The sequence below is a fragment of the Saimiri boliviensis genome, chromosome 3, assembly GCF_048565385.1.
Source record: "Saimiri boliviensis isolate mSaiBol1 chromosome 3, mSaiBol1.pri, whole genome shotgun sequence".
Taxonomy (NCBI): Eukaryota; Metazoa; Chordata; class Mammalia; order Primates; family Cebidae; genus Saimiri; species Saimiri boliviensis.
In genome coordinates, this window is record NC_133451.1 from 24,131,370 (window position 1) to 24,156,791 (window position 25,422).

A 25,422-nucleotide genomic window follows, 5' to 3' on the forward strand; every position below is an offset into this window, starting at 1 on the left:
ACTGATTATAAACACACACTAAAAAAAAAGGCGGCAAGTGGCATGTGGCCCCGCACCTGCTGCCTCTGTGTGCGTCAGTCAATTTCATGCCTAGGAAGCTCTGAGCTCCATGGGGATGGATCTATAAAGCAATTTGGTTGGTTGTGAGTTTTACTTTTTTTTTTTCCTGGGAACAGCATAAACCAAGTTGGCCCTAAAATACACTTATTGCAAATAGATGGGAATAAATGGAAAATAGACAATGATCATAAATGCAAACCCCAAAAATGCTGATTTCCTAATGTTAAAAGGTCCATTTGCTTTTAATTAGAAGATAAAAACTGATGGAATGTTTTTACTGGCCTTTAAAAAAAAGTTTGCGGGGATTACTGTTCAAAAGCTCCTGCTCCCCACCGCCCCCACCTTTCCCACCCCAGGAAGGTCTGGGTCACCAGGCAAGGACGAACAGCACATCAACCGGATGTGGTGAGAGAGACACTGGAAACAAGAAATTGATGCATTGTATAGGGAATCAAAAGAAAACCTGATCCAAAAACCGGGAAAACGTTTTCTGGATCAGGATGTTGTCTTGCAGGTTTTTCTCTACCTCCTTCAGATCTGCCACTGGCCATCATGGGCCGTTGTTGGCCGCAGCCTGAGACCTGCCCCCATGCCATCCCGAAGGGGCTGTGTGGCTTTGGGTTGTCACTCTCAGAATCTGTTTTATTACCTGGGAAGGCTAAAATGGGGAATTTCATTAGACTAATGGATTCCTAGGGACACTGGATCCCATACTTCCAGGTTAACTTCTCCAAGGAGAGGTCTGGTTTGGTTTGTTTGAGCGTTTTCCAATGAAAAGTACCTTCTGCCACTGTGGTGTAAAGGACCCACTTACTGCCTATGACCAAGTTTTTTGGAGGGGGAGTGGGAATAGATCTCTCTCAGCTTTTGATTTGGTCTCAGGCAAGTTCTTCCAAAAGCTCCTTCGTCTCTCTCTCTGTGATCCCTGAAGTGAATCAGGCGGACTCTTCCAACAGGAACACCATGGTCAGCTCCTCTGCTCCACCCCGGGGGGTGCCTCTCGGCTCCCCTTTGCTCTGAACACCCATTTTGAGATGGCGTTCTTCCTTCTCAGCTCATTGAGCCAGGCTGGCAGGAGCCCAGCATAGCTTGCTTTGTCTTCAATCCATTTTAGAATAAAAGATAGCTCTATATAGCTACGACGATTACCACCCCACCACCAGCACATTACAGGCCTAATCCTTTTTGGGGTTCTAACTTAAAGCCTCACATTGGGAAAGCTGGCATTGAAAGTGAATTACTACACACCAGTGTGGACTCAAGTCCATTTCTCATGATAACCAGCAAAACTTGAAGCATGTCAAACTGTAATTTCACCAGCATCCTGAAAGCTCTTTGGGAGCCTGTGTGGAGGTATGAACATCTACTGTAAATCCAGTATTATTAACCCAGGGGAAAGTTGTTTAAATGACAAACAAACAAACACACAGTCTCAAGTCTCAATCTCCCCTCTCAGTACTTCTCTAATTGTCACTGGTTCCTAATGCTTCCTGATTCCCTCCTCTTACCCCTTTTCCACTAAAATCTACCCTTAGGTGATCTTATTTGGATCCCGACTCGAAGGTAAAAGAAAGGTAATTACAGAAATGAATACTGACAGCATATTTTATGATATCAAGACATTATTAAATTTTTCAGGTGTGATAATGGTATTGTGACTTAAAAAACCAAAATGAGTCCTTTCCTTTGGTGAGACATTTTGAAATGTGAGCTACACCCAGAAATGATGATGAGATTTGCTTAAAGTGATGGGGGGAGGACTGGCTGGTGGTGTAGGTGAAACAAAATTGGATTTGATATGTGCCAAAGTTGATGAATGGATACTAGGCACCATCATATTTTTTGGTATATGCTTGAAAGTTTCCATAATAAAAAAAATTTTTTTTTAAAAAGCCTACTCTTAAGGAAACATCTGATAAATACATCCAAAGTAAGATGTCACCAACTAATAAGGATAAATAGCAGTTATCTACTTCCTGAGGCATCTGCATTTAACAGGAGAAAAAAGGCTTAAGACAAAGAGATGAATCCAACAGCACAAGTCAGGCAGGAGCAAAGAGGAGGGGAGCGAGTGGTCATCTCCAAAGTGCTCTGAAGAGGATTCCAGGCTTCATTTTCTTTATCAGAACCGGGTTTAATAAAAATCAGGCCAACAAACACAACTACATTTTACAAAGACTGTTTCTGGTGCTATTTTATTGAAGATCTTTTTCAGTTTTTAAAAATAAGATTCATTTAATAACAGCTACCATCAGACCACATGCTACAGACGGGACTCCTTGCTAAGTACTTTATATATGATGGATTCTTCCATTTGATCTTTATTTCAGTCCTGTGAGATATTATCCCCATTTTACTGATGAGCCAAAAGTAAGTTGTGCAGTTTCACTCGGTCACTAAGTGGCAGAGCCGGGGGCTGAAGTCACTTTGTGATCACTGTAGCTCCTGGGAGAAACCTCTTCCTGAAGGTTGGTCACTCAACAACTAACTGATTCACCTTCTCATGGCACATGGACCACTTATGAAAGGTGTGATAAATCATCAAGTCAGGAACCATTCCTCAAAACAGTAATTAGTATTTTAAATGATCAAACAGCTAAAAAAATGATGCCAGGCTAAAACAATGGCATAATCTGTGATAGCCAACACAGAAAAGATTCATGAGGCTAATGAACCTTACTGAGAATTGATGTCACTGGAATACTATTAAGTGGGTGCAACTGGGTTTAGTAGACATTTTTAGAGCAAGGGAGAGAAGAACGGGTAGAAAGGTGTGCAGAAGAGCGTAGCTCATTTTGTTGGCCATGGGTATCAAAGGTTGAATTCTCTGGGAGGCATATACTGAGGCAAAGTTAAGAGAGCAAAAGGTTTGTTGAGGAGTTAGCACTTGAAAAATAAAAGGGAGGAAGCAGGCCAGGGCAGGGGAGCCTCGGACTGAGATGCAGATCCAGCCAAGTGTCTGCCAGCCCAGCAAGGTACCCCAGAGCCGCACTGGGTGGAAATGGCTGGGCCCTTGGACCTGGGCCTTGCTCAGAAATTGGCTGAAGGCCATGACTTTTGGCTCAAAGACAGGTTTGAGCTAACCTTGAAGGAGGTAACAGCAGAAAGGCTGTCAGCTAAGCATATTCCTTGCAGCTAGGTAGAGTCTTTCTGTGCAAGATCTGAACAGAACCTCTTTGTGTCTACCACCCAAGTAAAAATTTCAGCGCTCTAAGTCTAGGAGAGATGGAAAACCATTGAGAAGTTTCAATCAGACATGATGGCATTTCATATGTAGTTATATAAATATTTAATCCTTATTGAATCATTCATGCAATAAATATTTTGAGTGCCTATCATGTTCCAGGTGCTATTTAGGTGCTTGGGATGCATGAGTGAACAAAACAAAGACGCTGCTTCAGTGGAGTTTATGCCATAGCCAGAGAGTGAGAGACAAACAGTACAAAATAAACATGCAGATGAACGGTGTGGCGGACCTCTGCTCCTCAGTGCGTCATGAGGCAGCACTGCGGGCATGCCCTAAGGATTTGCTAGAGATGCCGCCCCACCCCAGACCTAGAATTTGAATCTACATTTTAATAACTCCAGATGATTCTCACAAACTCTAAAATTGAAGTCCCACCCTCAATTTTTACACAATGTTAAGGGAGGGGGGAGACAGCTACAGTACTAAAAAGGGTAGTCAAGGCAGAGGTCATTTAAAAGGGAGAACTCTGATAAAAAGTATGAAGGAGGCGAGTTAGCCAAGCATCTGGGCTAAGAGATGTTTCCAGGTGGAAGGACCAGCTTGAGCCAAGGCTCTAAGGCTAAGCATGCCTTTTGAGGAACAGCAAGATGGCCAGTTTGGCTGGAATGGAGGGGGTTAAGGATGAAGAGTTGGGTCAGAAAGATGAAGGGGGAGTGGTTACGATGGCCAGTGCTGTAGGGATTTCTGGGACACAGCAAGGCCGTGGGCTTATACTCTGAGCGACATGGGAGCTACTGCAGGAGTCTGAACAGACACGACAGGACCTGTTTCCAGAGGATCACTCTGGCTGTGAGAACAGACGGTAAAGGGACATGAGTAGAACCAGGGGAACCAAGGGTACTGTCATAATTCAGACAAGAAACACTGGGAGTTCAGAACTGGCTGCTTACAGAACAGGTGGGAATTGACTTGATTCTGGATAAATTAGTAACCAGCTACATGATTTCTTGATGGATTTGGCGTAGGATGGGAGAACAGTGGAGGATTACTCCAAGGTTTCTGGCCTAAGCAACTGAAGAGAAGTGTGATTTGCTGAGGTGAGGAAGGCTGTGGGTAAACAGATTTTTAGGGCAGAAGATCAAGGAATCATCTTCGGAATGTGGAGGTTAAGATGTCCATCAGACACGCAAAAGATGTTGACTAGGCAGCTGCATACAAGTATGGGGCTCAGGAGGGAAGTCTGCTAAAGATACCCACTTGGAAGCCATGATCAGCTATTCTCCTATAAAGTCATGTAAGAATAGGGCTAAATATACTGAACAATTGCCATGCCTGCAGATCTGCCTATTATACCACAAATTTTAGTCAGATAATATAATCAATGTTAAAGTCATTGTGTATGAACTTTTTCTGTATATCTTTTCTGCGTTGTAATCTGAAATTTCAGGTAATTCGTCAATGTACTTTAAACACAGTTTTTAAGAAAATTCTCAAAAATGCAAAACTAAAAAAAAAAATCCATAAAAGCCAAAATAGAAAAACCCTGAAAATAAAAAATAATGGTAATCTAAAATCAACTACATACTTTTAAATTAATTTGCTGACAAAATTCATTGATGACTCCCCCTCAAAAAAAATTCAAACTACATAATAATGAATACATTTAAATTTAAGTCTAGCAAAACTTATGACGGTATAGCTTTTTGCAAAGCATAATAGCAGTTATTAACAGTAAGTACTTTCGGCAAAGGTACTGAGTTACACTTTACCATATATCATCTCATTTAATCTTCAATCTTACACGGTTGTATCCGTTTTATATTTGATGATACCGAGATTCAAAGAGGATAAATATGTGACCTCACATGGTCAGTAAGTGCCCATGCTTCTAAGTACTTTCTACAGTCAATACAATGTTTGCAAAATGATTGCTGGAATATCGTCTCTTTCCTTCTTCTTTTTTTAAAAAATAATTTAGCCCCCGGCCATGACTCATGAGTCTCTTTATAGGTATGACTTTCCTTGCTGATTTCTCGACAAGCTGATACTGATGACTGAATCAAAAATGGGTAAGTAATTTAGTGTCAGTTATTTGTACTCTCAGATTTTATTTATCGTAAGGATTAGGTAAAATAATGTACTGCCAGTGACTTATTAAAAATTTATTTCATGTAATAAATTATATAATTTATTTTTATTTTTAAACAGTCTACAGCAAAAACATTTTTGGAAACATCTTTTCCTTTTGGAAAAAACAGGTTAGTTAGCAGGCTGACTTCGGCTTCACAATGTCATGGCTAAAATCCCCAGTTACACAGTTAAGCATAGCCTTTCTTTGTACTTCTCAAGGTGACACCACTTGATAAAAAATAAAACGACATGAACATTTCTAGATTTTGCCTAAGGCCTTAGCTTTAACTGCAGAATAGTGAGAAGGAAATTACAAACATATGTTCATTACCCTGGAACTTACCATCTTACATGTGTACCTACCGTAAGGGCGAAAGGCAAGTAAAAAGTAAGGCACAAGAGGATGCAGTGAGTGTTAGGTGTGTGTGCTAAGACTGGCCATCAGAGACATTTAGCCAACATAACATAATATGGCAGACAAGGAGACAACTGACTAATAGAACCTTTTCTTAAAAAGCTATTGGTATCATATTCAATTATTATCAAATTATTCAGGCTATGAGACTTCCAAAATAACCAAACTTCTGTGTATGCAAAACTGGACTTTTTTTCAGTTACAAAATAAGGTTGGCCTCAGAAATGCAAAACATTACAAAATCATTTAAGGGCCTGGCACAAGTTAGTGCATCTCAGAAAGTGGGAAAAGAAAATCCGACTCTTACATACACCAAATGCGTATGTATTCCAAAACCTCTCTCCCAGTGTAACGTGAGTCGGACTCACCGGTTTTATTGTTGTTTTCAGCTGTTGGTTATTTTCCTCTGTGAAAGGACACTTGAATATAACTGTCAGGATGAACTGCTAATTCAAAATTAAAGTAACATCAACAGTAAACACAAATGATCGCTGTTTAAATTTTACTAAAATCTATGGAAGCCACAGACAGTCTAAAAATACAAGCACATTCTGTAGTCCAGTCCTCAATGAGACTTCTTCTTATGAGGTGGTTAAAGACACAGAACCACAATGGAGTTAAATACTGATCATAATATTAGAAAAATTTAATTTATATTTAAATTTACCATTCTGTATATCAAGTGCCTATTGGCTGAACAGAACTGCGTTCAATGATTCATATTCTATAACTTCATTCAACTAATACAAAAAGCTCAACAGAAAGATTTACAGTCAAACACCAGGTTCCTAAGGCTGGTGTCACATATCATTCCCTGATAGACTGAGAATTCATCAGCAGAAGACCTAAGAACCAAATTGTGGGTTTGATTTAAAATTCCTTTCCCTGCCATGTGTAAGTAACACATTGTGGAGAGACTAAAAGAATATCCTGTTTCTCAATTTTCTTTTCTAGGCAGACGGCCATACCCCAATGGCTTCAAAAATCTAACTGCAAAATTTTACCTGGTAGTTTTAATAAGGGTAGTTGGGTCAGAAAGATAGAAGAGGTTATCTTCAGCAATGATTGGAAATGTATCATCCACTGCCTTTGTCACAGTGCAAATATAACAAAGGCCAATTATGAGGCTTACCAATCAGTACTAGCAAATTATAATAAACGCATCCTTTTTAATACTTATATGTGGAAATGGGAGTAAGGGAAAATGACACTAGGGTGAGGACCAAGGAAAGCCTGAATAGGCCGAACTCTCTGAAAACTGTTGTGAATTCCGTGATCTCAGAGTCAAATTTTAAGCCAGGAGGAATAGAGCTGGAATTCCAAAACGGAAAAAGAAAGGGTTAATAATAAAAACCACAGCTGATTTTATGCATCAGGAATGAAATGCTGTAACATATCTATCATTCACATGTGAGTTCATGTAATTTATCTTCAATTAGAATTATTATCTATTCAGCAGCTGAAGCTCAAGAACTGCTGATAAACTGCAGATGAGAAAACATTTGCCAGTCTCCCAGCTCCGGCCTTTCGTAAGCTAAATGATGATCACAACAATATAGATCACTTGCTCTATAAAACAATTTTGGCTTACATGTGTGGTAAGCTGCACTGCCAGCATTTACATTTGCAACATCATTTCAATGCTTTTCTTGACTCTAGAGGTTGCAACTCTTCAGCTTTATTGGCTCTGCAATTTAGTCCCAAGTTCTCATTAAAAATTTACACTTTTTAATCCGGTATTTATTCCCTTTTAACGAGTTATTACAACTATGTAAATTTTTTTAAACGTTTGAGCCCCAAAGATAAAATAAATACATTTTAAAGTAAACTTTGTGATATTCATACTTAAAAACTTTATCTCGAAATAGTATTGCCTTCCAAGATGGTCAAGCCAGTGACCATAGGAGTCTACCTTACACATTAAAGGAAGAGGTATCTATCTGAGCTCATGTTTACAAACAGTCTGGGACAATGTACAATGTCACCAAAATACCAAAAAATCCCTTATATATACGTTACAATGGCAAATCAATAAAGAAAAATGTAACCCAGAAGGCAACATACCATTCTCTACTGTAGTGTTCTTAAAAGTATGTTCAATGGGCTGTTAATAAATACTTCACGTTAAAAAATAAGTTTCCCTTTGGATAAGGACATATTCAAACTGGGTTAGCTAGAGAAGCAATTCTTAGAGCCTTTAATATGCCAACAGGCAGGTTTGCAAAGGTGGCTCCCAAATTTATTTGTCTACAGAACATTTTCTCCCCATGAGCACCTTTTGGGAACAATGATCCACAGAGCTGGTTTTGAGAAACATGGCTTTGGCATGGTGGCATGTTTAGAAGCTTCAGTAACTCTTCAGGCTATGACATATCAGTCTATTTCTTAAATTAACAACAAAAATTACTGTTAATGCAAGTAGGTCTGGAATTTCAGACTTAGAAAAATGAACACATGGGCAGAAAGGGGGCAATACCCCTGTTTATCACACTATGTGATTTTCACCTCCCTAGCAAAAATATGCTCAAAAATACCCATGTTAGCCAATTTTGATGATGTCTGTGCACAACATCTGAACAAACTAACCAATATTCACAGGCTGCTTAAAGCAAAAACAGTAAGTGGAATAATGGTTTCCCTTACCCAAATGGAAAAATGCACCAGTACTATAATGACATGTTTAGAACCCGTGACCCTGGTTATCACTTAAGATTCTCTATATTTGATGACATTTATAAAACTATCTTCTTTGAAGTACTATTGAATAATTAAAGTTGCTATGGTAAACTTCTCTTTACTCAAGGAGTTTATCTACTTTAGAGGAGTATTTCTCAACTTCAGCACTGCTGACATTTTGGGCTGGGTTCTTTTTTGTGGGGAGTTGTCCATGCATTGTAGGATGTTGAGCAGCACCCTGGCCTGTATCCTCTAGATGCTAACGGCATCCCACCGGTTGTGACAACCAAAAATGTCCACAGATGCTGTTCAGATAAGTGAATCATCCCCAGTTGAGAACCACTGCTTTTGGGTCAAAATGGAAGTTTGTATCTTGACTCTGCTTCCCCGGTGAATGTCCAATTTACAGGCACATTGTGACTTACACATTTCAACAACTAGTAATTAGTAGCATAAGAGACCTTTCTCAATTCTGTGTGATCTGCATTTCAAAAATAATTGAAGGTAATATTACTGTCATTACACTAGTAAAAATTATCTGAGCCATGAGGCTTAACTGACAGATACGCTAACAATTAGAAAAATGCTAGTTGTATATTATAACCTGTTAAGGATCACAAGGATTGAAGCAGTCTAAGAATGGAAAACTTAACAATCATCAATGGCTAGTTCAGACAACAGTCTACTCCTTGACTGAATATTCTCCATAAAATTCTCAATTCAAAAATCTCAAGTCTTGTCTTTAAACTACTTGCTTGTGCTACAGCTTTATCATTTCTTTCAAATGATCAAGAAGAAACCCTCCGCATGTCATGAAGAAGCATCCTGCTGTGTGTCAAGAAGTTCATTATCTAGTTTTAAAGCCATTTCTTCAATATCCACATCTTCAGTTTTGTCGTAATTGTCATCACTCTCTTTACTTTGTTCTTTTCTTATTGTCTTTAAACAGCTGTCAAGTCTCTTTATGAACAGGTCCACATCCTGCATCTTCATTCCGATGGCTGATGCAGCATTGAGGTAAGCACAAGGGTAATTATTTGTATGTGACATAAAGCCTCTGAAAGTATAGCCACTCACAGTTTGCAGAGACCCAAGAGGCACAACCCTGAAAGAGGAAAGATTTACCAATTTAATATGTCTGGTAATGGTAACACATTGTCACCCATAAACAAAAGATATGTGTTACAAAGCCTTATATCCACTTATTAAGAAGTTTAAAAACAGTCATAAATCATAACCTACGAAAATAGACTGGGTTGACTTTAGAATGATTCTATAACACACTTTTTTACACAGAAAAATTCTGCCTTATGATTATCATTTACTTATCTTCTCTGAAAGATCTAAAAGCTCTAGGAATCTCTTTTTATTTATTTTATTTTTGCCAGTATCTTTTTCTCTTTACTTGAAGCTCTAGGAATCTCAAACACCTCTACATCTTCTTCAAAGAGGTAAAAGGAAAATTATTTGGTTTTGTGCCAAATCTGGAAAATTACTTCATATAGGCACAGTTTACTGAAATATTAAAATTTGCAAGTCAAACCACTGTAACTGTCATGTGTTACCTCAAATAATCAATAAACTAAGTCTATCTGATCAATGCTTTGCAATGGACAGTTTTAAAGCAAAGATCCAGAAGAAGTTATGTAACCGTTTATAGTGGGGTGGTGGTCAGCAAACAGTAATATTCAGCAAAGGCACCTGCATTTTAAAACTTTAGTTCACTGGCATATTAGACATAAGCAGATTTCTAATAGTTTAATCATTTTTTTAAGGAGTCAATTAAGCTCAACCTAAACATAGAGACAAATAGTGGCCATACTAAAAGTAAAGTCAAGAAAATCATTTTAGAAGTGTCAAAACTATACTGCATATAGATAAGAGTTCATCAAGGTAAAAAGTAAATTAATCTAAGATTTTACTTTTAAAAAGTTGTCCTGTGATATAAAATCTCTATCTTCTGATAGTTAAAGAAAAATTCTTTAACAGAAGCATGTAAAGAAAAGTATTTACAACAGATATTTCTTTTCAAGTCATTTTTCTCTGACCTCATCAAATCTAAAATGAAAAATGAGATTCACTTTCAGGCCGTGTATATTTGTAAAGGAAAAAATACAATTTTCTGAGGCAGTTAGATAGGCAAGGGTTGCATAATCTTTTTTTTAGTTTAGGAAGAAGGCTTTTCCTTAACAACACTTTCACTTCAATTTAGTGATGAAGATGACTTATTTCTAATGCCATACTGTGACTCGCCGAAGATCTTCTAACAAAGGAAATAAAGACAAAAAATCTGTGTAGAGATGTAATAAAACTTTGTTTCTGTACGTCTATGAAAACAAACAAGGTTCAGGCAGAAGCAGTCCACAAGTGGGCACACAGTAGCCTTACAGATCCTTTTTTTGACTTTTTGTGACTATTTCAGGCAGAAGCAGTCCACAGGTGGGCATATAGTAGCCTTACAGATTCTCTAACTCATCATTCTTTACTCCATGATGAAGTCACAGGTATAGTTCAGCATATACTTGGGGGACCATTGTTGAGGAAAGATACTTTATTGGAATTAACTTTGAAAAGCCAAATAAACCCACGTCTCTTTTAAACATACGTACCTGGCTCCAGAAACCTGTCTGGTAAAAAGCATAGAGCCAAGCTGAGTGACAGCTTTGTCATGGTGTTTATCTAATGTTTTAAGTGTCACAGCTGAAAAAGAAAAAAGTATCCCAATAAGCCTTGGTTTACTGGCATAAAAATCACTCAATAATAACAATAGTAATGATGAAGACATGACTTTTTATTCATTGTCAAGTGGCACAATTTCACTTTAATGTACTTAATGAATTACAGAAGGGATTTTTTTCACATATCAGACAATAATATTTTAATGCAAATTAACATCTCAGAATATGAAACAGAATTTCCATACCATCCTTCCAGAGAGTAAATTTTTCCAACTAAATAGGTGGAACAATAACATCATCAGCATGGCTGTTCATTCAAATCCAACCAAGTTTTAAAAAAATTTGTAAAGTGAGAATGTGGGAGAGATTTCAGTACATATATAAAACTAAGTAAGATCAACTTCTGCATATAGAAATGGGAATGGTCATTCTGAGGCTGTGCGGGTAAATTGGATTGCATACATAGCACCACTCGTAGCTACATTTACCGACGACTCACCATGCTAGATGCTGCACAAACTCAACCAATCATTTAGCAATTTTGCATGTGCGGGAAAAGGAGGTCACAGGCTAGTACATGGAAGAACCAGAATTCAAGCTACACAGTATCACCTTCTATAACATCTACATAGATCACAAAACAGCAAAGACTGATTGGGGTGATTTTTATTATATATTGGTGTTCAAATGGTATTCTGTAGAAGCCCATTCCTAAAAAAGGCTTCAGTTAGAAATGATTCACTTTCCTTACTTTCTTCAGATAAACGTAAAATATGAAACATTATATTACATATATTCACAATTTAAAAGGAGGTAATTTGAAGCTTAAAAGATAATTAAGTGAATAAAAGTCAATATTTATATTATTGTTTATAGTAGCCTCTATATTACATGACAAAAACACATAGTCCTTATATATACAAGTGAAATTATCATAAATACAGATTTCTCTAACATCCATAGGCTAAAGAAAATAAGCGATAATGGCATTAAAAACAACATAAGATTTAATTCCTGATATGTTGGTGTTTTGTTAACTAGAGAAAGTTTTATTTATTTGTTTAGTTTAACTAACAGAAACAAGGTCTCCTATGTTGCCCAGGCTGGTTTTGAGCTCATGGGCTTACGTGATCCTCCCACCTTGGCCTCCCAAAGTGCTAGGATTACAGGCATGAGCCACCACACCTGACCTGGAGAAAGTTTTAATTATTTATAACTAGAGTTCTGGTTAGAAACAGGACTTTAAGTATTTTCTGCATATTCATTATAATAATGCTGATTCTCATTCTCTCAGTGCATTGGCTCTATCTTAGAAATATATTAAAGCATTTCAAAAGGCTAAACTTCTTCAATTTACAAATTAAAATACTGTGATGAATTTAGAAATATCATTATAACCAGAAGGAGTTCTCTCACTTTCTAGAAATAGCAGCTTCTTCCTAGAGATGGACTGTAATACTTGTTTTTCTTTAGGAAAGAAGAAATTACCTAAAGATATGGGATTGTGAGGTGTATGCAACAGTCTTTCATTGTAGGCTTCTGACAACTTCTTTATTTGGTTGGACAAATATGAAAACATTTCCTGCAACAATAAAATGTCACATTTAAAACAAATCAAATATCTACTGCAACTTGCCAGATTTAGTAAGATAAAAATCTGATTGGTATGAAGTCTACACTGTAAATTAACTCATCCATTTGCCCTAAAACCAATTCTCTCCTTTGCCACAATACAGTGAAATTCAAAGCTGCCACAAATATCAGAAGCCACAGGATTTCAGTAAAGGCAAAAAATCAGCACATTTTCTTCCTTCACTATTAGGTATCTATCACAAATCCATCTTGTTCTCAGAACTTCCCGACCTACCACTCTGGACCACGTAGCCATCAACCTCTTCCCTGGACACAGCAACAGATCCTAAAAGATTTGTCTGCTTGTTCTCCACTCTTCTATAATCTGTTCTATACTTAGAGACTAGATAGGTCTTTTCAAAAGCACACTAGTTCATTTCCCTCCCCTGATGACTTCCTCCTATAACTATTAAAAAGCCACAGTCTTCATCTCTAAGGCTGCACATCATGTGACCCAGCCAATATACTCAACCTAGTTACTATCATTTCCCCTGGCCACTACACACCAGTTACATTAGCCTCTTTCCAATCATTCTAGTGTCCAAGTCTTTGTGCCTGCAACTCTCTGCATTTCCTAGATCATTCCCCAAGTCAAATGCTAAAGACACCTTCTTTGGTTAACTTCACTATTAAAACAGCTTTGCAACTCTGCCAATTTCTTTCCCAATTCCAATCTCCTTCCAACATACTACCTACTTTGGTTCCTTCACTATACTTTATCTGAAATTATCTCACATACTTGCTTAAATGAATATTGCCTATTACTACCTATTACAAGGGAAAAAATTCCTGAAGATGAGGACTTAGTCTTCTTTACCACCACTGCCCCAACACCAAGAAAAATGTGCCAGACTTTAGTATGCAAGTTGTTTAGGAAAAGGTAGTTTATAAATGTGCTTCCTTTAAATCACACAACATTAAAATGAACAATCCCCTTAATCAATTAAAAAGAATACACCAACTCCCATAGTCCAAGCTTGAGCTCAAGAGTTCAACACCAGCCTGGGTAACAAAACAGAAAAAAAGGCCACTAAAACTAAAAATTGTCCCACTCTGAAAAATGAAATATATTCAATAGTAGAAAATACAATAAAAATATACAAGTATCAAATGTCACATAAGTGGTAGTTTAATAATTCTAAGTCAATATTAAGTTGGCAACTATTTGACCTACAATTTTACTTTGTTCTCCTTATAAGACCTTTAAAAAGTGTTGAAATCTGTATCTGCCCAACTGCATCTGCAGCTAAACAAACCCATTTGCACTGAGCTCCTCTAATCACAGACAAAACATATAAACTCTAAGGATACACCAAACAGCTGGGGGCTCACAGAGTACCCAAGTGGAGACAGCAAGAAATGACACTTCTCCAGCTTCAAAGGCCAAGATGCTCTGATCCCACACTGAGTCCCAGAGGAATTTTTTCATGCCTGAAGCACACAGATGACTAACTCCATCTTTTGTTAGGTAAAGATTAAGAGGAAAATTCCTACCAGGTTTATGAATTATTAATGAGTCTACTTAAGACCAAAACCATTTTCACTTCTGTCAATCAGTACATATATTTTATACTCTGACCTAAAAATTTTTGAATTATCATTTTAAAATTTTAGGATATAAGATTAATTATCAGAATGTTGGAATTATAAAAATCTTATATCACTAAAACTAATTCATTCCTTTTATAGTCAAAAAGTTAACATCTACAGTGGCCATAACTAATGAAGCTATTAATAAATGTTAGTTATATATGATAAGCCTTTCTCTTCTGTTATTTAAAGTATAGAGAAATATTTAAAGAGACAAATGTCATTAGCATTTCCAGAAACAAACAAAAAACACCTTTTCTTAGACATATAAAAATATCCTGGGCCAGGAGCGGTGGCTCACACCTATAATCTCAGCATTTTTGGGAGGCCGAGGTGGGTGGATCACTTGAGGTGAGGAGTTTGAGATCAGCCTGGCCAACATGGTAAAACCCCATATCTACTGAAAATACAAAATTAGCCAGGTGTGGTGGTGGGCACCTGTAGTCTCAGCTACTCCGGAGGCTGAGGCATGAGATTCACTTGAGCTTGGGAGGCGGAGGTTGCAGTGAGCCAAGATCATGCCACTGCACTCCAGCTTGGGCAACAGAGCAAAACTCTGTCTCAAAAAAACATTGTGTGTGTGTGTGTGTGTGTGTGTGTGTGTGTGTGTGTTGTGTGTTGTGTATCTTGGTCCCTCCTTTTGTTTTTGAGATGGAGTTTCACTCTTGTTGCCCAGGCTGGAGTACAGTGGCCCGATCTTGGCTCACTGCAACCTCCGCCTCCAGAGTTCAAGCGATTCTCCTGACTCAGCCTCCAGAGTAGCTGGGATTACAGGTGTGTGCGCCACCACGCTTGGCTAAGTTTTGTATTTTTAGTAGAAAAGGGGTTTCACCATGTTGGTCAGGCTGGTCTCTAACTCCTGACCTCAGGTGATCCACCCACCCTGGCCTCCCAAAGTGTTAGGATTACAGGCGTGAGCCACCGTGCCGGCTCTGGTCCCTCCTTCTTAAACTAATATTCCCATACTATGAAAAGTGAAACAATAAGATAATCAAATGGAACAAATCAACAGTTTTTCCAGCAATTAGAACAATTCATAATTTTTCAGTACCACGCCAGGGTTAATAAAGAGGAGAATTCCTGTTTCATTTATATATTTTCATCTCCTATAATTAGGTTACAAATTTAAATGCTGAGTATTTTTAAAGCAGTTACGTATTTTCATTTAGATATTAAATGCTTATTTTTCTTCACTTATGTTATTTACCAAAGTCTTAACTGGCTTCTGTCTATCTGATTTACTCTGAAATTCATCAACCTCCCTTAAGCAGAAACAAATCTCACAGGCAGGAAATGCCTTTTACAGAGCCCTACCTGTAAAAGCCACCTAACAACAACAACAACCCACATCCATCCTTCATTTACCCTCAAGCATATATTAATGAAGCAAAATTTTCTCCAGTTTACATATTTCAGTGGTGAAGACAATTTAAAATACTATTCTATCTACTTTGGCAGCCACATTAAATACCAATGTGGTCACATTTGTGAATAAGCAGAATCTGATGAGTAGTTAATTTGTACTCACGTTAGCTATTTCTGAAAAAAGAAGGAAATGTTTCCTTAGTAACACCCCTAGAGGGTGCTTTTAAACTAACTGATGTATACATGGCTATTAAGAAAGTGAATCTGCCCAATGTTCAACTTCTAATACTCTAACAAATTAGTTTTAACCAGTTCTATCAATCACTTGCTAACGCCACGAGAATTCAGTTTGAACTGCAGGTAATATTAGGATAGTATTTTTAGACTACAAAGATAACACTCAAGTAATTAAATCTCATATCACTAGTAGGAGAGTAATTAGATTTAAAAAATTTTTGATGCAAGTTCATACCCATCAACAAATATTTGTAGTATGTCTACTCTGTGTAAAGGGTTATGATAAATAGACCAATAAGCAAATACATTTTAAATATCTTCAAGCACAGTATGCTGAATTCTACAATATTCCACGTTATACTCCTAAATGCTCTCCTATTAATATTACTACACTTTAAAAATATCGTTTAGGAGACTACACCACTATTCTACACTGATACTTAGCTAAGCAGTTTTTTACCTGATATATTAAAGCTACTACAGAACCTGTACTATTTTTTGCTACAGTTAAATCTGTAACTGACATCTATTATAAAATACTTCTGTAAAGAAAGAAATTTATAAGCAACCCAAGCAAGTGTATATAGAAAGATCTTACTTAAATGAAATGAAATATTATTGATTTTCCATGTTCTTTGTGCTGTATTTAACTTAATTGTAAAAGACTTTTCACTAGAGATAAACTGAACTATATACCTGAATGCTAATGTCAGCTGTATTTCTAGAATAAAAATACAAAACTTTACACCATAGTTCAAGGTGTTAATGGAAGAGATCTTGAATTATATTAAGTATTATCCTTCACAGAGCCTTTTGCAAATTAATTTGCAGTCACGAAATCCGACATCTAGGCTGTCCCTCCCAGAATCCAAAGACGTACATAATCCACTAAATTTTAAGTGAAATAGTCTTATGTAATCATGTCTTTGGAAACATACCATTTCATGTTATAGGATAAGATAAAAATGGAACCTCACATATTATTACAATATATCTCATAAGGCAGGTAATAAACCAAAAGAAACATAACCGGTAGTCTACTATTTCAAAGACAACATGAATGGATGGATGGATGACCAACAGAAGGTAAATATCAAGGCAGACAGATGTCCATATTCGAGGAAAACAGTACTAAATACAACATGCTGTTGTCTATGAGGCCATACAACTGTGACCAGCTATGAGGATCCATATGCACTCGACAAGTCTTGACTCCGAGGCTACCCCCATCTGCATTCAAGGTGCTAAGGCCCCATATATGGGCTGAAATTAGATGCTTCTGTGGAGATTCAACTACTCCACTTATATGGCCGCAAATTTACTAGTGTTTCCAAACTTCGCTCTGTTATAAGGACATTGTTTGAAGTGTATAATGGTTCTTTTAAAACTTACTTTGTCCCCCAGTTTTTAGCTCACAAGTTCCAGCCACTGGAGCAGCCACGGTGCTGTTATTCTTCCACTTATCCAATTCAGCAGATATTTGCAACAATGAATGATTACCTGACTGCCCTGTTCAGTAAATCACTCTTCTAAAAGGAAAGCAAAACTGAATAATGATCTTCTCCAGAAGCAAAACAGAAATGAGGATAAACTTCTAAGGCCACAGACTTTCTTTCCACATAGATAACCTAAAAGAAACAGTCTACGTTTTAACCCCTTTTAGAAAAGGGGTTAAATTCATAGTTATTTCTCCCCTGGATGAAGCAAATGTGTTGATCAGGAAGGGGATAAGGACAAAGAGGCTCAATTCACACACACAGTTCCACTCTCTCTGATCCTTTCACCCTTTAAAAAAGAAAGCTTAAGAAGGAATGACTTCAAGCTGAGATCTTGTCTGCCACTACTGTGAAAAAGATAAAGCCTTTTCTGAATAGATACAGCTAGATGAAATAACCTCTAAAAATACCATCGTGGTGAGTAAGGGCATAGAATAAAAAAAAAAATCCTAAGTTTTCTTCTAACATTCCTTTTTTTAGTACACAATAACACCAATAATATAAAAAGGAGCTCTCAGTGATGGTATATAAATAGCTCTGGCTGGAGCAAAATAGCTTTGCCTCAGCTTCTCCAGAGCTGAACCAATAAACTATCACGATTAAATTTTCACAGTTCAAAAGCAAGTCCATTTAAACAAAAGAGGCCCTTATTTCTGCAACAAATCCAATAAAAAAACAATATTTATGCTACATAGATGCAATTATGGTTTATGGAGGACATCCACATTTTCAACAGAAAAACCTGCCTACTGAATGAAATTGTTAAAAAAGTAAACTTTAACTTAACAGTGACAGAGTTCTCAAATGGGCAAATACTTTGAAAACTACTCCTATAGATATTCTCTCTTATAAATAAATTCTATACATAGAATTTTAAATAAAACCAATTAGTACATTAGAGAACCTTTGGGGTTTTACACACCTCCACTAGATAGAGTGGAAAGGTCACAAGATCATCATTTTTATGGCTCAAAAGCCTAGCACAGAGCAACATTGGATGAGTGACTGGAAGCAGTGAGAAGAGAGTGAGTGATAAGACAGAAAGTGCCGAGACTTTACCATCACACAGACTTGGGTTTCAATGGCAATTTTGGTACTTATATGTGATACCTGGGTGAGTACTTAACTACTCTGGGCCTCAATTTTATCTGCAAAATGGGGATAATTCCTACCTCATACACTTGCTCTGGGTGTTACAGAAAATAATAAATAAAATGAATCTAGCACAGTTCCTGGCATACAGCAGACATTCATAAAAATGTTAGCTCCCCACCCACCTATTTTTCCCCTAGCCTAAAAAAGTCTTCAAGAGTAAAAAAAAAAAAAACACTAAAGTTAGCTAGCAGGATGCCTATAGACACATGATAATACATTGTACCTATAACCCTGTTCTTGTCCTATTCCTGTTTATTCTATTCTACTCTGTAAATCTAGATAAAAGGAAAAGAACAAATTTCTGTATGTTACAAAGAAAGTTAACTCCTAATATCTGAGATGAAGGCATCCAATTCATGAATATTACTCCAACATAAATTTCTCCCATAAAGTGTTTACCCAATGACAATAAAGAACAAAGTCCCAATGAAACTGAACTGCCTGCTGGATTCACTCACTAGCTAAGCTACATATTGCTACAGGTCACTCTCAAAGCAGGCGGATTTTCATTTATGCTAAGCAAAATGTACACATGCATGGGGCTTTGGAATAATCTACAAGCAGCTGAAAATCTTTTTTTTTTTTTGGTGGAGTCTCGCTCTGTTGCCAGGCTGGAGTGCAGTGGCGCAATCCCAGCTCACTGCAACCTCCACCTCCCGGGTTCTAGCAATTCTCCTGCCTCAGCCTCCCAAATAGCTGGAACTACAGGCACACACCACCATACTCAGCTAATTTTTGTATTTTTAGTAGTGACAGGGTTTCACCAAGCTGATCTCAATCTCTTGACCTCGTGATCTACCCGCCTCAGCCTCCCAAAGTGATGGGATTACAGGCGTGAGCCACCACGCCCGGCCGTAGTTGAAAATCTTAAAAGTCAAAACATCAATGTCACAAGAAAGAACAATCAAGACATAACGGTTTCCAAAAAGATGACAAAATCCCTAAAATTATAAATTCCAAAATCTTAAGGTTAGAAAAGTGCTTCTGCTAGGCAGGAAGTACGATGCCTGTTATATACAACAGGTAATCGCCATTCCTTTTCACAAGTTTTCAACTATATCCATATAGTTGAATATTTAGAGAAATGTTTTTATAAGAAGATAAAATTATACAGTAGATTATTCCTTAAAAAAGAATAGGCTGGGTGTAGTGGTTCACGCCTGTATCCCAGCACTCTGGGAAGCTGAGGCAGGAGGACTGTTTGAGCTTGAGAGTTCAAGACCAAACTGGGCAGCACGGTGAAAACCTGTCTCTAAAGAAAGTTAAAAAAAAAAGAATTAGATGGGCATGGTGGTGTGAACCCATGAACACCAGTTACTCAAGAGGCTGAGGTGAGAGGATCACCTGAACCCAAGGAGGTCGAGGCTGCAGTGAGCTATAATCATGCCACTGCACTGCAGCCTTGGTGACAGAATGAGACCCCAAAAAAGAACATAGAATTCATAATGGAAATTAGTATCAAAATAATATTTGCAACTGGACAGAGGTACGTGCCTATAGTCTTGGCTACTTCGGAGGCTGAGGAGAACTGCTTAGACCCCATATCTTTAAAAAAAAATGTGTGTGTGTGTGTGTGTGTGTGTGTGTGTGTGTATAGTGTATGTGTGTGTGTGTATAAAATTTGCTTTCTTACTAATTTTCCAGAAAGATACTTACTGTGTAAAATAGGAGATGATGATACAACATTTGGCTCAGGTGTTCTTAAATACTTTGTGTTCATTCATTCAACAAACATAGGACAAGCATTACTATATATCAGGTAAGGGATACTAAGAATAGAGGGATGGATGGCAAATTCCAAGGGGGGTATTAGCCTACCAAAGTACTCATAATTAAGCACTAAGTTTCATTTCAAACCTATAATAGTAATTTTTAGGAGTACACTCAAAAACTCTCAGTTTAATTTACTGATTAAGTAAGTTTAACTACAAAATTACTCCAGATACTTTATTAGTTTATTGTAGTAAACATTGCACATTACTATTATTTATGGTTTCAATTCAAGAAGAACAAAAGCAAGAAATACTAAATAACATGTTTATTTGGCATTATAATGACAGCATATAGAAATCTTAAAATTTCACTCATCAGCAAATGCAAAAGAACTGAAATCCTAACAGTCTCTCAGACAACAACTAAATTAGCACTCAAGGTTCAGAAACTCACTCAAAACCACACAACTGAACAATCTGCTCCTGAATGACTCCCGGGTAAACAATGAAATTAAGGCAGAAATCAAGAAGTTCTTTGAAACTAATGAGAACAAAGAGATAATGTATTGGCATCTCTGAGACACAGCTAAAGCAGTGTTAGGAGGGAAATTTATGGCACTAAATGCTCACATTGAAAAGCCAGAAACATCCCAAATCAATGTCCTAACATCACAACTAAATGAAATAGAGAACCAAGAGCAAACAAAACCCAAAACTAGCAGAAGACAAGAATAACCAAGACTTGAGTGGAATTGAAAGAGACAGACACACACACACACAAAACATTTTAAAAAATCAACAAATCAAGGAGCTGGTTTCTTGAAAAATTAATAAAACAGATAGACTGCTAGCTAGACTAATAAAGAGAGAAGAATCAAATAGACATAATAAAAAATGATAAAGAGGGTATCACCACTGACCTACAGAAATAGAAAAAAAAATCAGAGAATACTATAAACACCGCTGTGAAAATAAACTAGAAAATGTAGAAGAAATGGATAAATTCCTGCATACATATACCCTCCCATGACTGAACCACAAAGAAGCTGAGTCCCTGAATAGACCAGTAACAAGTTCTGAAATTGAGGCAGTAATTAATAGCCTACCAACAAAAAACAGCCCAGGACCAGATGCATTGACACCTGAATTCTTCCAGAGGTACAAAGTGAAGCTGATACCATTTCTTCTGAAACTATTCCAAATCACTGAAAAGGAGGGTCTCCTCCCTAACTCATTTCACAAGGCCTACATCATCCTGATATCAAAACCTGGCAGAAATTAACAAAACAAAATAAAACTTTAGGCCAATATCCCTGATGAACATCGACACAAAAATCCTCAATAAAATCCTGGCAAACCGAATCCAGCAGCATATTAAAAAGCTTATCCACCACGACTCAGTAGGCTTCATCCACAGGATGCAAGGCTGGTTCAACATACGCAAATCAATAAACGTAATCCATCACATAAACAGAATTAAAGACAAGAACCACATGATTATCTCAATAGATGTAGAAAAGACCTTTGATAAAATTCAATACTGCTTCATGTTAAAAACTCTCAATAAATTAGGTACTGACGGACATACCTCAAAATAATAATAGCCATTTATGACAAACCCACAGACAATACCATACTCAATGGGCAAAAGCTGGAAGCATTCCCCTTGAAAACCAGCTGAAGACAAGGATGCCATCTCTCATCACTACCAATCAACAAGTATTGGAAGTTCTGGCCAGGGCAATCAGGCAAGAGAAAAAAAGAAAGGCATTTAAATAGGAAGAGAGGAAGTCAAGCTGTCTCTATTTGCAGATGACAAGAAACTATACCAAGATATTATACTCATTGCCTCAGCCCAAGTTTCTCAAGCTGATAAACAACTTTTGCAAAGTCCCAAGATAGAAAATCAATGTGCAAAAATCACAAGCATTCCTATACGACATCAATAAACAAAAAGAGCCAAAAATCATTAATAAACTCCCATTCACAATTACTGCAAAGAAAATAAAATACCTAGGAATACAGCTGAAAAGGGAAGTGAAGGACCTTTTCAAGAAAAACTACAAACCACTGCTCAAGGAAATTAGAGTCACAAAGCATCCCATACTCATGGATAGGAAGAATCAGTATCATGAAAATGGCCATACTGCCCAAAATAATTTATAGAGTCAACGTTATTTCCATCAAACTACCATTGACATTCTTCACAGAATTAGAAAAAACCTATTTTAAAATTCATATGGAACCAAAAAAGAGTCTGTACAGACAAGAAAATCCTAAGCAAAAAGAACAAAGGCATCATGCTACCTGACTTCAGACTATACAACAAGACTACAGTAACCAAAACAGCTTGGTACATACTGGTACAAAAACAGACATATAGACCAATGAAACAGAATAGAGAACTCAGAAATAAGACCACATCTACAACCATCTGATTTTTGACAAACCTGAGAAAAACAAGCAATGTAGAAAAGATTCTATATTCAATAAATGGTGCTGGAAGAACTGGCTAGCCATACGCAGAAAACTGAAACTGAGCCCCTTCCTTACACATTAAACAAAAATTAACTCAAGATGGATTAAAGACTTAAATGTAAACCCCCAAACTATAAAAACCCTAGAAGAAAATCTAGGCAATACCATTCAGGATACTGGCACAGGTAAAGATTTCATGACAAAAACATCAAAAGCACAGATTGACAAATGTGATCTAATTAAACAAAAGAGCTTCTGCACAGCAAAAGAAACTATCATCAGAGCAAACAGACAACCTACGGAATGGGGGAAAAAATTTGCAAAGTAGCCATCTGATAAAAGTCTAATATCCAGAGTTTACAATGAACTTAAACAAATTTACAAGAAGAAAATCAACCACATTAACAAGTGGGCAAAGAACATGAACAGATACTTCTCAAAAGAAGACACACATAAAAAAACAAACCAATCAGCTCAACATCACTGATCATGAGAGAAATGCAAATCAAAACCACAGTGAGATACCATCTCACGCCAGTCAAAATGGTCATTAAAAAGTCAAGAAACAACAGATGGTGGCAAGGTTGCAGTGAAATAGGAATGCTTTTACACTGTTGATGGGAATGTAAATTAGCTCAACCATTATGGAAAACAGTGTGGGGACTCCTCAAAGATCTAGAACCAGAAATGCCATTCGACCCAGCAATTCCATTACTGGATATATATCCAAAGGAATATAAATCATTCTATTATAAAGATACATGCACACATATGTTCACTGCAGCACCACTCACAATAGCTAAGACATAGAATCAACCCAAATGCCCATCAATGATAGACTAGATAAAGAAAATGTGATACATCTACATCATGAAATACTATGCAGTCATAGAATGAAATGACTTTCTTTGCAGGGACATGGATGGAGCTGGAAGACTACACTCAGCAAACTGACGCAGGAACAGAAAACCAAACACCGCATGTTCTCACTCAAAAGTGGGAGCTGAACAATGAGAACACATGAACACAGGGAGGAAACCAACACACAACTAATGTTGTATTTCCAAGTTTTGATATTTGGGATATTTACGCATTCCATCTCAAATACCATAAAATAGTACTTATCTATGTGTAAGTGTTAAAATGCTAAAACATTGTATGTTTCCTCTCCAAGTTTCTGCTATGCATATAAGTGACCTATGTGCCCCAAAACAAGGAGTATCAAACATCAATTTGCACCAAAATTCAACAGGAAAATTTTGCTAAAAATGCATTGTCTGAACCCTCCTTCTGACCTAATGAAACTGAATCTACCCTAAAAGAAAGCTAATTTTATAAAGTGACTCAAAACATAAACCCTCAAATGACTGCATAATACTTTGCTTTCTAGACTCAGTTTAAAACACTTTTTCAGTGTTTTACAGTTTTACTAGCCGTCAGTACTACCTTAGGACCACACCATGAATCTCAATGAATAAATGCACTGTCTTTTCTCCAGGGAGATTTTCCCTGACCCTTCCAGAGCTGGGGTAGGTGCCCCAGCTGGGTTTGGTGATAGATGCTCTCAAACACTCTGCCTTCCTTTCATAATTCCCATCAAATTTGTAACTATTTAATAACTAGAATTTCCCCCAAAACTATAATTTCCATGGGAGTAAAGACTAAATCAGTCTTGTTTGTGAATTTAACTTTAGGGCCTACACATAAATATTTGCTGGAATTAATAAATGTATGAGTACAGACCAACACTGTTTTTAAAAGGGATCAGATTACAAAAGATCATTATGGTAGGCTAAGGAGTTTGAACTTTGTCTTGCAGGCAACCAGAACCCAAAGCAAAACAATTTGAAGAGTTGTGTCTTTAGAATATTAACCTGAAACTGCTCTATGATATGACAAATTAGAGTAGACCAAGATTGGGGAACAGGAGAAGTGTGAGTAAATTATTGTAACCATCAGGTGTGATGTGGTAAGGACTTAAATTAGGGAGTGGTAGCAGTGGAAATGGAAAGAAATGAATGTTGAAAACATTGTCAAAGACTTAATGATATAAGGGCTTAAAGGTATAAGGGGAATCAAAAGTATCGGCATTAGAAATCTAGTTTAAAACAGAGAAGGGAATGTACTGCTTCATCTAACAGCCCAGTCTATAAGCAGACATGGCTGGATACAGAGTCTCAAATGACTTAATTATGTTTTCCTTCTTATATTCCCTAGACTCAAGAAGTCTCTCTTGGTATGGCTAGAAATACGGCACCTGGCAGTTGTAAGATTATATCCTTGCAGCTTACTATCTGCAAAGCAAGAGGTCCTGTCTCTAAAGGATCGATCAAATCTACTGGAAGGACACTATCTCCACATGCCTGTGAACCAGGCTAGCCAGATTATTTGCCCACCCTATAAAAGAGAAGGAAGGAATACTGTAATTGACAGACTCAGCAGACTACCTGGAGGCAGGGAGGAGCAGTTCTCCAATGACTGTGATTCTGCACCAGCAAACAACGTATATCCTCTCTAAAATATAACTGAGTGTTTTTGGCCACAGTAGCTAGATTTATTTACTGTTTTTGTCTCCTTTAGATATTAGTAGACCTGTACTTGAGATTTATAG

General features: G+C 37.2%; 1 protein-coding gene across 1 annotated transcript in view; it reads right to left on the minus strand.

Annotated features, from left to right (window-relative positions):
- Nucleotides 1–6,409: 6,409 nt before the first annotated feature.
- The window catches only part of SEPSECS (Sep (O-phosphoserine) tRNA:Sec (selenocysteine) tRNA synthase), a 38,061-nt gene continuing 19,048 nt past the window's right edge, over nt 6,410–25,422 (minus strand). Inside the window, exons 9-11 of the mRNA XM_003927484.4 lie at nt 12,635–12,728; nt 11,078–11,168; nt 6,410–9,573 (exon numbers count right to left, since the gene is read on the minus strand). Of these exons, the coding sequence (XP_003927533.3) occupies nt 9,279–9,573; nt 11,078–11,168; nt 12,635–12,728 (480 nt within the window). The 3' untranslated portion in view covers nt 6,410–9,278. The remainder of the gene's footprint in view (nt 9,574–11,077; nt 11,169–12,634; nt 12,729–25,422) is intronic.